Source organism: Thunnus maccoyii, chromosome 13 (genome assembly GCF_910596095.1).
Source record: "Thunnus maccoyii chromosome 13, fThuMac1.1, whole genome shotgun sequence".
NCBI lineage: Eukaryota > Metazoa > Chordata > Actinopteri > Scombriformes > Scombridae > Thunnus > Thunnus maccoyii.
Window position 1 is genome coordinate 19,914,749 of NC_056545.1, and position 15,088 is coordinate 19,929,836.

General features: G+C 40.4%; 1 protein-coding gene across 1 annotated transcript; it reads right to left on the bottom strand.

The window, feature by feature from the left end:
* Positions 1 to 761: 761 nt before the first annotated feature.
* Positions 762 to 14,843, bottom strand: LOC121909690 (gamma-aminobutyric acid receptor subunit rho-3-like). The gene is made up of 7 exons (XM_042430265.1): positions 8,050 to 14,843; positions 5,585 to 5,652; positions 5,257 to 5,480; positions 4,277 to 4,359; positions 3,574 to 3,711; positions 1,384 to 1,536; positions 762 to 1,195 (listed from the first exon to the last, which is right to left on the bottom strand). The coding sequence occupies exons 1-7, from the start codon at positions 8,162 to 8,164 to the stop codon at positions 969 to 971; spliced, it is 1,008 nt and encodes a 335-aa protein (XP_042286199.1). The 5' UTR covers positions 8,165 to 14,843; the 3' UTR covers positions 762 to 968.
* Positions 14,844 to 15,088: the final 245 nt, after the last annotated feature.

Consider the following 15,088-nt stretch of genomic DNA (forward strand, 5'->3'; position numbering starts at 1 on the left):
TATCTGTAATTTATTTTAATTTGATTTGATTTGATTTATTTTTGATTGCTCTTGAACGACTACTAAATTGACTGTTTTCTCAACTCCTGTTTGGTCAATAATGAACTCAACACACTTCTGTAAGAGCGTATATTTATTTTTCAAGACGCTGTACAATAATTATACAACTTCATGTATATAATGTGTCTAATCAAGCACTAAAATAAAATCCTGAAAAGTCTGGACACATTTTCTCATTCAAGGGAATGGGAAGGTGTGATTAAAACTCTTTCTCTTATAAAACAGGCATGCAAAAAACACTCATAAACATGCACAAAAATAACAGCCATTAAATGAAACAGCTGATCTCACATTTTCTGACAACTGAACACATCTTAAGTAGAAGACGTTACGCAGTATATCTATTCTCACAGCAGACGCTGTGCAAACTTAAGGTCATATCCCATAGAAGAAGAGAGTGTTGAAAGTTTATTGCAGCCTGTTGGTGTTACACTGTAGGGTGGTGAAAATAGTCAAAAAAAGATACTGTTTGTTTGCTGCATAGTGAATGTCCTATGCATACATACTCCAGTAAATTATGTTGAAGAGCAGGTAAGCAAGGGGAAAGATGACTCTGGAGTAGGAGTCAATCATATAACTGTTGCTCATTATGAAGCTGAGGTTTTGTTTTAAAGGGTGCTTGCGGCGTAGCCTGGTGCCCTCTGTGGGTGCAGAGACAGTGGAGTTTCGTGTCTGGGTGTTCCTCTCTGTATTTGGTGTGCTGGAAACCTCTGGAAAAGAGGTCAGGTCGATGTCATTGTCATGGAAACAACCATCGAACACCATAGCCTCAGTGGCATTGAAGGTGGGGATCTGCAGTGACAGAGGAGAGGAGATGAGAGGATGTTAGGCTTTGAGGTCAGCGAGTTACAGATGGTAGGAAATGATTTTCTGTGGGTCAAACATGTCACATGAGATTGAAGAAGAAATTAGAGGCCACAGAAACACTGAAAATGAATGACCTTTGCCCTCTTGAGCTTCTTCATCTCCTCCACTGTGGTGAAATAGTTAACAGCAGCGTACTCAATGACTGACAGGAAGACAAACAGGAAGCTTGCCCACAAGTAGATGTCTACAGCTTTGACATAAGACACCTGAGGCATAGAGGCTGAGACACCAGTGATGATGGTGGACATTGTCAGGACAGTGGTGATGCCTGGACACAGAGAGCACAACACAACATCAATATGGAAACAACACTAAGATAATTTAACCAAGTCTTAATCCTTCTAATCTCAAAAATATTAACTAAAACAAAATAGGTCTAGTGATTGTAAATTGTACCAATTTATATGAAAATTTAAAGTATGTATCAATGGCCATGTCGACACGTTATCTCAGTACCCAGAGAGACACGAGCAGGTACGGCCCTCCTGTCTATCCAAAAGGACACCCAGGACAGCATCACCATCAGCATTGTAGGAAAGTACGTCTGAAGCATGAAGAAGAAGATATGCCTCCTGAGAATGAAGTTTATGTAGAGCCGATTGTACCAACCTGAAACAGAGATAGATAGATTGTGGAGGCAGGGCAGGCAGGGTGTAATAACAGGAAGTGGCAGCAGAAAACAAGACAGTCACTCTGGGAAATTTTGTAAATAAATAAATAAAAGCACTTGCATGGGATTGTCAAAGTTACAGGATGGACCTGCACTCAAAACTCAGGTGAGAAAGTTGTTATTTTCTGGGGCAGATCTGTCTTGAGCTGAAGTTATATAACAACCTTAGAGAGGATAGGTCCCCACAAGAGACCTACATTCTGTCTTCCATTCTCACACTGAAAATGTGACAGTAGAAGCAAGCAGGGTTTCCAAAAGTGGGTTTAGCAGTCTCTCATACAACTTTAGTCTTTTCATTAACTTATTTTAGTTTCTCATTAATTTGTTGTTTTAATATTTTACAATATTCACAAGGAATAACATTTAATAAAGAGATTGAAATGTAATTTAAATGATTTTATTATATTTAATGATTGTATTATTTTTTATAATACAGAGCACAGACACAAACAATCTGTGCCTGCTTTGTTTTGACACACACACATCTCTCTCTTTTCATCTGATCTGTCTTCACATCTTGGTGAATGAATGAAAATTATTTAAAGGGAAAGTTCAGGATTTTTAAACCTATATATTGATAAGTTTCTTATTAGTTATTGTGCACATCACATACATACAGATCCACTGCACACTGAGGTAAAGCTCTGAAAAGAAGGTTACCTTATAGCACAACCCTTACATTTAGACATGTACAGGCTTAAAGGGGATATATCATGCTTTTTGTAATTTTCTGTTATTTTTATACAATTATGATGTCGGATATCTATGTTAAACATGGTCAAAGTTCCAAAACTTGAGGTGAACATATGTAAAAATGCTCCTTGCAAGTCAAAAGCCCAGGCTTCAGCCTGCTCTGAACACTTTATTTGCAATGTTACCCCTACTTCCCCATCAAACTGACATCAGATTGTTTGTGCATGCTCACAAACGGCTTTTCGTTCCATAGCCTTGTTGCTAAGGTTGTTGCTAAGTTTGTTTCATGGGTATTTGGTGTTGTCCACTCACATGTTTCAGATCAGATTTGGGTTTGAACATGTATGGATGTATTTGAGTTTCCATTTTGAAGAACAAGAAATAGAAGTGAAATTCTACTGCTACTGTTTGTCTACATAGCTTCTGGAGCCGCTGGATGTCTGGTGAGGGGCAGCATCCTAGAGCTAAACAGAGTAGGCTCATTGAGGGGGGCCTTAAAGACAACAGAGCTAAAACGGCTTGTTTCAGACTAATCTCTATAAACAGATATCTGTATATGAATGCAGAATCTGTAGGCAATAGACACAATTTTGGGATCAAAAGCACTCAGTTCTACAAGAACAAGCTTTGGTTGCATGCAGGTAAACAGTCCATGTGGGGAGCGAAAGAGGCGGAAAGCATTGGCCAAAATGTTGTCTGGACCTGTTTGGTTTTAAACTGTTAACTGAGTGTAAACTGGCTACTTGTGAAATAATCCAGTTGTAGATGTCATGTCTCAACTCCAACTCCATTCTCACATCTCATATCCATCCCATATCCGTTATCTGGATATCTGCTGGCTGAACCAGACCCCCCAAAATATTGGCCGTTGTTCCCAGAGGCTAAATCATTGTGTGACGATAGCTGATGGGTTCTGAGACTAGTTTCAGATAGCGGCTGAACTGAGGGGCCGCTTAAGAGCCAGTAGAACATAAATTAGGAGCTTTTGAACTGTAACTCATGCAAAGATATTATAGTAGAGCCCCAGAATATAGATATAGATCTGGAAATGTGCATGTAACGTCCCCTTTAACTAGTCATCAGCACAATCTCAGTGTTTCCAGTTGGTGTCACCATGGGGGAAACATAATACTGTATATAGGTATAAGAATCTCAAACTTTCCCCTTCTGAAATGCTGTAGTTTATTTATTGTGGCATGAGTGTTTTGATAAAATCAGGAGCTCTCTGGTTGTTCCCAAAGCGGGAACAGCTCAGAGAGCCCCAAGACTCCAACCTCACATACCAGTACTGCTGTAGAAGGCAAGCCCAAAGGAAGGCTGGAAGTCTTCAATAAAAAACTGTGAGAGCACGATCTCATCAGTCCTTAATGAATCGTTCCCGTTCTTCCAGTAGAGCATGAGGTCGTTCTCATTGTAAGCATCTTCAAAGAGAGGAAAAAAGGGGGGGAGTAGGGTGATGTTGCCTCTTTTAGAAGAGTCATGGATGGTTTTCTCAGAGGAGAGGAGAGAGTGCACAGAAATGGGACTCCCTGCTATCCTCTGAGATCAAGATCTATGCTTTATTCATGCAATAATATGAGGCAGAGAAACATAGAGAGGATAGAGAGAGAAGCAGGCCAGAAACACAAAAAGATCCCCAAACTCTGCACAGAAAGTAATCTAGACTCTATCAGTTAGATAAATATGACCAACTTCAAGTTCAGAGCAGAATAGAATGAAAAACTAATCCCCAGTAAATCCTGTATCAGGAAGACAGACTGATTTAGGATTATGACTTCCTTACTCTATGCAAAAAGAAGATGGTGATGGTTACAGTGTGTTATTAACTATGGTAATGCGCCGAATTACAGCGTGTGTTTCTGTGACTTTAAATTACAAATAACAAAATGTGTCAAGCAAGGACATGATGTTAAGTATGATTTGTCTGAAAAACTGCACTGGATATTCTATCAAGCAGTGATTTCCCAACTGTAATTTGATACTCACAGCTCTCAAGCTCCAGAGAGCAATTCTGTGTATCCAGAGGGAAACTACTGAAGTCCATCGAGCAAAGTGCCGTCACGGTGATCCTGAAACACAGCTTACAGTTAAAGAAACAGCCACATAAATCAAGCAATCATCCAGCATCAGCAACTGTGTTCACAGTAAATGTTATATTTGCATTCATGGGTGACTTTCAGAGCATGGCTATATAGATTAATCACAGTCAACAAGCTAGTAAGATGTCAAACAGGGTATAAAACAAAACTACTGCACTGCTTTTTCACAGTTAAGATGTTGGTGGTGACGTGAACTGATGTTTACATTCACTAAATGCTTCTGTGCAGAATCTCCTATGGCTGCAGCAAGCTGTTAGGGATGACGCCATATTGTCGACATCTGTGGCTGAAATGGATATGATGAATGTAGTCTGAAAGCATATAGGTCACCTCCTTATACTGTATTCCGTCACTGTTTTCAGGCTCTGCTCACTAAACCCTGCAGTAATAGTCCAGTTGATTCTGAGTCATGGATTTTATATCTTGACTGATATCTTTTTCAAAAAGAAAACATTCTGATAATATTTAAATCACGACCCATTGAATTAGATTTATATTCACATGTTAAAGGTTAAAGTGATACCATGTAACATTTGAAAGAAAAAAATAACACATTCTTCCTCTTACAAATATATAATAGACTTTATCATACAGCCTTACATGGTCTGGTATGACCAGTAGCTTATGGTGGCAAATGTCAGCAAACTTAAGCTAGATGATGTATGACTAATATTGTTGAGTAAATACGCTGACTTCACATGACTTTAACTTTGACTCTTGTGACATGACATTTTAACACATCACATATAATGCAAACAAAACTATGTCTTTAAAGCAACCGACTGAAATGATCTTACTTTATATAATCAGTCCTGTTTTGATGCTGGTCTCTTTCTGAGTAACTCAGAAGAAACATGTTTTTTTTACCTGACACTGTAGAGTATATTGCCGTCAGGATAAACCCTCAGCATGATGTTCTCCATGGTTGTGTCATGGATAAAGGAGCGCTTAGAGTGGACAAAGAACACGTCAGGGACCCAAATCTTCTTCACTAAACGTGCATCGAAGGTACGACTCTTGTTGTTGCTGGAGGGGAAGGCCAGGCGATCGTCCTGCCAATAATGCCTCAGGTACAAAGTCATGGTGAAGTCCTGAAAAAAGCAGCACACACAAGAAAACCCACCAGTGCTGATGTCCCAACAGAGAAAATGAAACACTGCATAGTGGCATGAGTAATAATCCAAGAGGTACATACCATGTTTACTTCACTTATGCTGTCAATGCTCTCTACCTGGACGTCAATGCCGACAGGAAGGGCTGAACCTGCAAAAAAGGCAAATGTTGTAATGGATCGGCTTTAAGCAACAGTTGGATAACATCCTCCATGAATCATCTGTCTCTACATCTGCCAAAGATTATGTGTAAATCCCTCTGCTGAGCTATAAATTAAGACATAAGCCACATCTTAGAGATGACAAAGACAAAAGGTTAGATTAAAGTGATGACCCTGGCACCTGCTGCTCACCCAGGATGCAAAGATAGAATACCACAAAATTCTTGGAAGGGTTTTGAGAGACATAATCTGCTTTTCATTTTCTGAATGAGTTATAAGTAACAAAACCGTTATGAAATACTTGGCTGGGCACTCTAAACATACAAGACAGAGAAAACTACAAAAAATGTATGGAAGAAAATGACTGGTATAGCTGTTAAAACCTGCAACCAGATCACCTGATGAGACCATTTGATTCAATAACATTTGTGGATATGCAAACATTAGGGAACAGCTGTAGAAACAGCAAAACAAATCCTTTCAAAATTAAACTGTTTCAGACAGGCAACAGATCCAAAGCTGATTTTATAGTATTTGTAAAATCTGACCTGAGGGGATAACTCTGGCTCACTTTAACAACCTACATCCCAGCATCCATTGAGCAGGGAAACACCACACAGGTTAGAAGTTCATTGCAGAGGTTAATGTTGTGTGCCTATCTTAATACTTAATTAGATAGCGCATCTGGAATTGAATCATGATATGAATTTCTGCTTTTACTTGCTTTATTGTCCAAACAACAGATAGTACAACTACATGCTTCCTGGCTATCTCCCTCTGTTCTTCCCCGCCCCTTCCTGTCTACTAGACATGTGACCTGTCTAACCCAATACATGAAATCCCTCCTTTTCTTAAACAAACTCTGCACTGTAGCTTGCGTAAGTGGGTATTATCTTATTGTTTTACTTTCTACAGTATAGCAGCTGTTTTCCTTAGCTTAACAACCATCTTACAACTTGTGTCTTTTCAACAATAGAGAACTATTTCACTGAACTATTCTCTGAAGTCTGGCCATTGGCATGTCTGATATCTGAGTGTCCTGGTGAGGTGTCTGAGTGATATTAGTCTGTGCGTGTGTGTCTGCATCAAGTACACTGTCCAGTGTACTCTGTATTTCCTTAGGCCTGTTTGTCTCATATCTTTTTATATGTGTGGTGTTCCTCCGATAGCGTGCTCCTGTTGGAGATTCAACCACAACTTGATTTCTTGTTTTACTCACAACTTTGTGTGGTGTTGCATTGAGATGTGCTGAACTTGTCCACCTTGTCCTGCTGTGTGAGTACTGCATCTCCAATATCCATCTTTGAGTACTAAGCTCCCCTTCACTCATCAGCATATAATTTTGCCTTTCCTTTTTGCTCTGCATTTTTATCTTTATATATGTTGTGTATGATTCACGGATGTCTGGTAACTTTCCCCTTATTTTTCGATTAAAGAGCAGTTTGGCAGGGCTATTTCCTGTGGTGGCATGTTCTATGCTCCAGTACACAGTCATATACTTTCTCAGTTCACATTTCCAATCTAGTCTTTCTGCTTGAGCAATCTTTATTCTCTTCATCAGTGATGAATTTTGGCGGTCAACTTCTCCATTTGCTTGAGCCCACTTTGGTGTTGTCTTCATGTGTTTGAATCCACTAGTTTCACAGTGTTCCCTGAAGTCAGATTTGAACCGTGGTCCATTGACTGATTTGCAGGTGACAGGGGTAAACCATGTCTGCTGAAGACTGACTCAAGACTGTCACTGTATTTCTCTGTAGTTGTACTGTCAGAACTGTATATAACTTCCAATGGCTAATTGTTTGTAACTAGATCAAACCTCCTGCCATACACATATGGCTGTAGCCTCTCACAAGCCCACACCAGAGCTAAGGCTTCATGCTCTGTCTGAGAGTATCTCCGCTCAGAGTGTGTCAGGCTGCGGCTCATGTAGCACACAGCTACCATCTCTCCTTGTTGGTCGTGTGATATGAATCTACTACTGTAACCAACAAGTCCCAGGAAGCTTCTCACCTCTGTAGCGTTCTCTGGTTCTCTGGCTACTATTACAGCTGTCACTCTCTCTTCTGTTGGTCCGATACCTTTCTGTGACAGAAGTATCCCCATGAATACCAATCTGTCCATGTTGAACTGGCACTTCGCTGGATTCAGTGTTAGTCCACATTCTGAGCATCTCCTCATGACGGCATGCAGGCACTTGTCATGCGTTTCCTGGTCTGGAGCACACTAGGGCTGTGATGGTATGGATTTTTTTTTAACCATGGTGAAAAAGCAAAGTGTCCCCGTTTAATAGATAAAAAAGTCTACATTTGTCTGCTAGAGCCTCCACTATTGCTGAGCAGTGTGCAGAGATGATCGCCACATTTGTACACCAACATATAGGGTCTTACCTGACAGTGAGGCAATATCGTCTGACCTGAGAGCCGTTAGCCCAGTTAGCTGGATAGTGGAGTCAGAAATACTCTCTTGCAGCCATGTTTCAGTGAAGATGAGGCACTTTGTCATTTCTCTCCAGGAGGTCAGAAGCAGTCTTGGGTAGTCTAGTTTATTGTTGATGGAACTGACACTGGCAAGGAAGATTGATGGGAGAGCTGGTCGACTGGGGATAGCCTTTGGCCTAGCTTGGTTACCAGCTTGCTTGCAGCGCTTCCGCTTCCTCAGGCACCACTTTTAGCTTCCCCCTGGGCAGTCATTCTTGTGGGGCAATGCCAAGGTCTTGCAGCCTATTGCCCGGAGCAAGCCAAGGCAACGAGATTCTCCAACGTATCTAAAAGTGCAGTGATGCTGGTAATGAGCTCAACCCTGTGTTAGGCATCACATGACAATATTGCGGTTATTGTCACAGCTCTAGTGCATGTGCTATCACATCATCTGAGATGTTCTCTACACCTTCAATGCCAGCTAATGCATTGGCTATCTCATTCTGGTATTACTAACTGGCTGACGACACACTGAATATCAGTCTCTTGTATCTTTATTCCCTCATGCATACTGCAAATATAGTTATCTCCTGTGACTCTGTGGTCAGTTTTAATTGATGGTAGCCCCATTTCAGATCTAGCTTGCTAAATATACTGGAGCCATCCATGCCTTGGAGTATTTCATCCACAATAGGAATAGGGTACTGCTCCCTCATGATTGCCTCATTGGCCCTTCTCATATCTAGGCACATCCAGATAACTTTGTCAGGTTTTGGGAGTACAACCACTGGGTTTACCCAGGGGGTGGGGCCCTCGACACGTTCTACGATGTCCATGTCCATGTCAATCAATTCTTTTATCTTTTTTTCCACAGCCTCCTTGAGGTTGTATGGTGTGCGTCTGAGTGGCTGGGCCACACATTTCACCACTGGGTAAATGTATAGTCTAATCTTCTTGGTGTTCAACTTTTCCACTCCCTTGAACACATTTGAGTATTGCTGTTGGAATGTGTATTTGATGTCTGTGACAGCTGAGACATTTTCACCTATTTTTAGCACTCCTAGCTTCATGGCTGTCTTTTTCCCAAGGAGTGGTTCATCATTGCCTTTAATCACAATGAATTGCCTGATCCATCCTGCTGCCAATTCTGATTTCACACTTTAATGCCTCCATGACTGGCAGTGACTGACTGGATGAATATGGGTACAAATTCCTCTTCTCCTTTGGCACATATGAATAGCACTTCTATCTAGCTATCTTTTCTGCCTTAAGTTTGTCCCACACATAGTAGCATCTGAATCTACCAACATTTTTAAGTCTACTCCCCCCACACAAAAGGTCTGACATTTCATCCTCTTTTACAATAAATGCAAACTCTTTTTGTTGTACCTCAACAATGTTCACATTGTGTGTCTTTAATCTTTTTGTGCAGCACATTTTTGAGAAATGTTTTTTTCCATTACACACGTGACATGCCTGTCCACATGCAGGGCATTTGGGATCCTTTCTCATATGATCAGTGTAACCACATCTGTAACATTGTTTCTCAGTTTTGCCCTCTTCTTTATCCCTTATCTTTCCTCTTGCTTTCATGTACTTCCCTCCTTTTTGTGCGACACGATGGACAGTTTCTGTGTCCCAATTTTCTCCATTCAGAGACATAGCTGCCATCTGTTCCTAAATTCTTTCACACTGTGAGGCCAATTCCAATGTGCGAGTGTTAGTCCATTCCCCTTCCTCTGGGCTAGCGTTAGTCCATGCCCTTCTTCCAGTAATTTTCTGCGCACATATTCTGATACACTTAATCAGAATTGCACCCCTTATCTGGTTATCTGTACCTGCTCGAATATCACAGTCTTTCGCTGTCTGTCTAAGACATGTAGAAAATTGTTGCACAGTCTCACCTTGTTTCTGAAACAACTTGTGAAATGTCTGGTAGGCAAATGCTGCATTGACATGGGGAACAAAGTATGTATTCAGTGCGCCAACCACGGCCATATAGTCCGTTGCTGCTCCAGTGTTCTGTGGAGTCAAGAATATATCCTGAACATCTGGTCCAGCAATGTGCAAAAGAAGAGCTCATCTCCTCTGTTTTGTAACATCGGTTACATCATCTTTAATGATTAGTCCTTTCCCATCTGGATATAACTCAAACGTGCCCCTCTCAGTCCTAGCGTAGCTGGGTCTGTGCAATATGCGAACGGCTGAGGTCCTGACTTTTCTGTGTTAAATGAAACTCAAGATAACTTAGCTGCACTTTTTTTCAAAAGTCCGACGTCTTTGTCGCCATTGTTGTGTGCCTATCTTGATACGTAATTGGTGCATCCAGAATTGAATCATGACATGGGGCTTCTGCTTTTACTTGCTTTTACTTGTACAACGGATAGTACAACTATAGCCTCCTGGTTATCTCCTTCTGATCTTCCCTGCTGCTTTCTGTCTACTAGACATGTGACCTATCTAACCCAATACATGACAGTTATGACAAATGATCACAAACACTAATGATCCAATCAGTGGGCATTTTAGGTCACATGGCCTGGTGTAAAGGTAACTACTAGGTTGGATCAGCCAGAGGGACAAACTCTCGCAAGTGCAGTTAAGGTTAGGGTTAAGGTTAAGGTAAAGTCAAGGCTAGGGTTGAGGTTAAGGTCAAGGTTAGGGTTAGAATTACGCGCACAATGAAGAAATATAACACAAATCTTGCGAGACTTTTGCAAATTGTCCCTCTGGCTGATCCAGTCTAGCACCAACCTGGTGTAAACCCCAACGCACACTGGGAAACTATGAAAACTCTGCACACAAGGGGCCAGAGCCAGAAAAAAACAACCAGGGCCGTTATTGATACGCACAGCTGACAGTTGACTTTTTCAGACACAGTAATGACAAAACCAGCAAAGACACTCAACTTGGACTGCAAGTACATGATAGCGTAGCAATCTGCATGCATAAACTGAAATCTTTGCTTGAGAAATTGAAATACTATAGTGTTATGTTACAAACTACCATATTGTACTGTTACATAAATATCCCATGCTGTATAGTATGGTCCACATGTCATCGTTCAATGGCAGAATGCTGGAAACGTATGATGCACACTATAAACATCCCGTTCTCTCAGTGCCATTATCTAATGAAGGTAAGCACTCAAAACCATGAGTCTACGATTACAATAGAGTGGTGAAGTGGGAGGGATTATATCAGGCAGATAGGCTTCTGGAAGTCGTGTTCATTTTTTATATCGGGGGGTGGGGGGGACAATATCAGGGGACCTTTCAACTCTTTGTTGGACATGAATCTCTCCAAAAGAAACCAGTAGCAACTGCAGCGATAAAAATCTGATACATTAGATAAAAGATCAAAAGTACAAGAACGTACATGCAGTCTTGAGGAAGAGGTCAACTACAACTCACAAGGAGCAAAACGGTACGAGACAGTCCGATCAATTGCTTGCTGAGCCGCAGTTACATTCATGATTCAGTAACGACTGATAGCTCATAGAGTCGACTCAAACAAAGTCAATTCATTGACTTTGTTTAGTTTAGGAATCAGAAATGTCTTCTGTTGTTTCATTGGTTAAGAGTCTTCAGAGTGTCAAAAATGGTTGGAGTCAGCTCTTTAAATCCACCGACCCTATTACTTCAAACAAAACATGATGTTTCAGAAGTAAATTAAAAAGTATCCACAAGAGAATTATCGACTACAGCAGCAGATGTATTTGTTGATATGCTTCTGGTGCTAGAAAGGTGCCTATAGAGTTCATAAATGTGCAAAGGACTGATTTTACAAAGCACTTAAACTAACCACTAACACTTTGATTTTCTAAGATCTTATTGTTTACAATAATAATGCATAACAACATAGGAGTTGACATAGCCACAACAGGAGGTGACTGTCTCTTACAGTGTGGGGCAAGCACTACAGTTCACCTTAAATACGAGCTTCTCAGAAGTTCTTTATTACCCAAGAAAGCCTTTTTTGCTTGTCCAATTTTGCATTTAATTTCCCTCAGACATCTTCCATCTCTGTAGCTGAAACTTCCCTGGTATTTGTGTTTGTGCACTCCAGTTCCAGTATAATTTTGAACTTGCCAATTTCACCCTCTCCCATAATCATTGATTTGGTCTTATCGCTGTTCAATGCCATTCTGTATCGCTTGCAAGCCTGATTTACAACTTCTAACATTGCTTGGAGCTCCCACTCATCTTCTGCTTGAAGAACAGTATCGTCAGCATACCTGATGTTTGTCAAGGTCTACCCATTTATCTGTATCCCTCTTCTCTTGTAGTGCTTCTTCGATCATCCTTTCCATATACAAATTAAAGAGAATTGGGGATAAAATACATCCTTCTCTTACACCTCTTAAGATGTCTACTTCTTCTGTTTCTCCATTTTCTGTAATGACAGCTGCTTTCTGGTTCAATATAGATTTTCTGTTATTCTTTTTTCATGTGCCGAAATTCCTTCAATTAGTTCAATTAGTTGCTCATGGTTTACCCGATCGAAAGCCTCTTGATAGTCTATGAACATCATGTAAACTTTTTTTTTCTTTTGTATCATCCTCTCTCCAATTGTTCTAGGTATAAAGATGTCATCTCTGTATTATTTTCCTTTTCTATAGCTCAGCTAGCATTTTGAAATCCCGCTATCAATGATGTTGGCTATTCTGCTCGTAATTATATGCAGCAGTATCTTTGACCCATGATTTATAATATTTATCAGTCTGTGCTCTTCACACACTTGAGTATTTTTCACTTTCTGAAGAGGAATGAAATTGCTTTTCAGAAATTCTTCTGGTATTTTCCTGATTTGTAGATCTTGTTATGATATTATTATGAGTAGCACAAACACAACAATCACACCTATAAGTCAAGTTTAAACCGAGTAAGCCAACTGCTTACAGGATAAAGCCCACCCTAAAAATAGTAGTTACAAATAAGACACATTGCACATTGTCATATTTCTAATGAGGAAAATCTTGGGTGTTACAGGCTACAACTACAGGGAGAACTACATTTTGTGGCTGTATCCCTGCCACTGTCTTGGTTGCTGAAAAATTACTGCATAGACATTGTTACAGACCCACTTTAGTCAAATACCTCTCCAATACAACAACAGTTCAGTACAGATGTTTTTTGTAAGGGTTTTTGTACAATTTTGCATGTTTGCTGTGTTTTTGAGAAACTGGTCATGCAATGAATCTTACAGTAACTCAGTGGAGGGACGGGTTGCAACTCCCTGGGTGTTTGTACTCAAAAAAGAATGTTATTTTGTGCATCTGTTGCATTCACAATTTACGTTTCAAGAGTATTAGAACCTCGTACAACACTTTTTGAGTTCAGAAGAGTATAAAGTGATCCTGTAAATGAATGAAAGGTGATGTCCTTTGAATGGCCTATTTACCTAATTATTCTTGCACACCATTTACTTGGAATAATAGCAAAAACTAAAACCAAATGTATGCCGTATAGCGCTTGTCACACACAGATTTGATATACATATTCTTGTGTCAGATAAGGACATTTATATTAAACACTCTACAAATGCAGATTATCACAAAAGGTATGTAGGTCTCATAACAGTTTTTAATATCCTCTAACATCAGGCTTTTTGTTTTATCTTTTCACCCCCACAGATTTAGGTACACAGTTCAGATTATTTTCTCTGTACTACTGTCTGTAGTCATTGTCTCACACAAGCGACAATCTAGGTCACTCAGGTTTTTTTTGGGACGCGTAATTCCAAAGACAGCACAGTAACCTACATTAACCTTAGTGAGCTGCCAGGCAAGCACATGGTTATTAAAAATAAAAATAAAAAGAACAAAGAAGATAGATATACAAAAATAGATAGACAGATCGATGAGGTGAGTGTCTTACCTCCAAAGCCTGGCCGCATTGCAAAGTCATGGTCCTCGATCCGAAGCAGCTGCTCCGATTTGATTAGCAGGGACTTGGTGCTGTCCAGCTTTTTTAATTTAAGATCCACTCGTCTGAGAACCAAAGAAGACAAATAACAGCTGATACAAAAACTCTGTCTTTATCTTTCACTTTCTAACACAAATACACACTCTGAATAGAACTGACATCTGGTCGAGGGAATTAGTGATGGTTAATTGGACTTTAGCACTCTGATTAAAAGCAAAGGCCTTGGTTTAAAGGAAATGAGAGTTCTTTCACTTACAGTGTATTGACACTGATCTAATGCACTTGTATATGGGTCCCCAGATATTGTGGGGCTTCTCTTGTATCTGTCTCACTTGGTTTTGCACCAAGAGACCTACCTGTCTTCATAGACAGTGATTACTGCAAACCAAAAATTAGCTCTCTTAATGTTGTAAATAACCCATATTTCATTAAGCAACAAACAGTACCAAATTACTAAGCATTATATTATCCTCATAGTACTGAGAAATCTCAATGTCATTTTCCTTGTACACCTACAGCAGAAAGTCAGTCTAATCAAATGAAGAAATCAGTAATTACATGAACTATAGCACCTGAAACTTGTCCCTGAATGTCACCTCTCACCTCATATGATCCTATCCATGACCTGCTCTTACCTTGATCCACCATGACATTAATGGAAAGCATCATGATTATTTACGCAACCATATTTGTGAGGACATTGTGAACCACCACAGAGAAAAAAAAGCCTCCCACAAAGCCACAAAAAGTGGATGCCTGGCTGTTAAAAAAGGCTATTTTTGACAGAAGCAGCTCCACAATTACAACAAAGCAAGGAGTCGAACTAGAAATCCCACTTTGGCTCACCCTCCATGCTTTTGTTTGGTGTTCTCTCCGAGGTATAGCTCCTTGTGTCTCCTCTTGTTTGGGAGGTTGCTGCTGTTGAGCTGGGTGACAGGCCACAACCAGGCCAAGCACATCAGTCTGAAGGCCAGGAAGGCCACTCTCATGGTGAAGCTGGGGCTGGAAAGATGAGAGGAACCCAAACGTTCCTCCCACTGCGTCAGCGTCTCACCCAGGGAATGGCACAGCTGTCCCTGTCC

Bases quoted from the DNA above. Each gene is read 5' to 3' on its own strand.
- LOC121909690 (XM_042430265.1), bottom strand. From the start codon at position 8,164: ATGACAAAGTGCCTCATCTTCACTGAAACATGGCTGCAAGAGAGTATT. The intron at 5,653-8,049 runs GTAAGACCCTAT...CCTTTTTTGCAG, and splicing joins CGATATTGCCTCACTGTCAG to GTTCAGCCCTTCCTGTCGGC. The intron at 5,481-5,584 runs GTATGTACCTCT...TGCTTTTTTCAG, and splicing joins GCATAAGTGAAGTAAACATG to GACTTCACCATGACTTTGTA.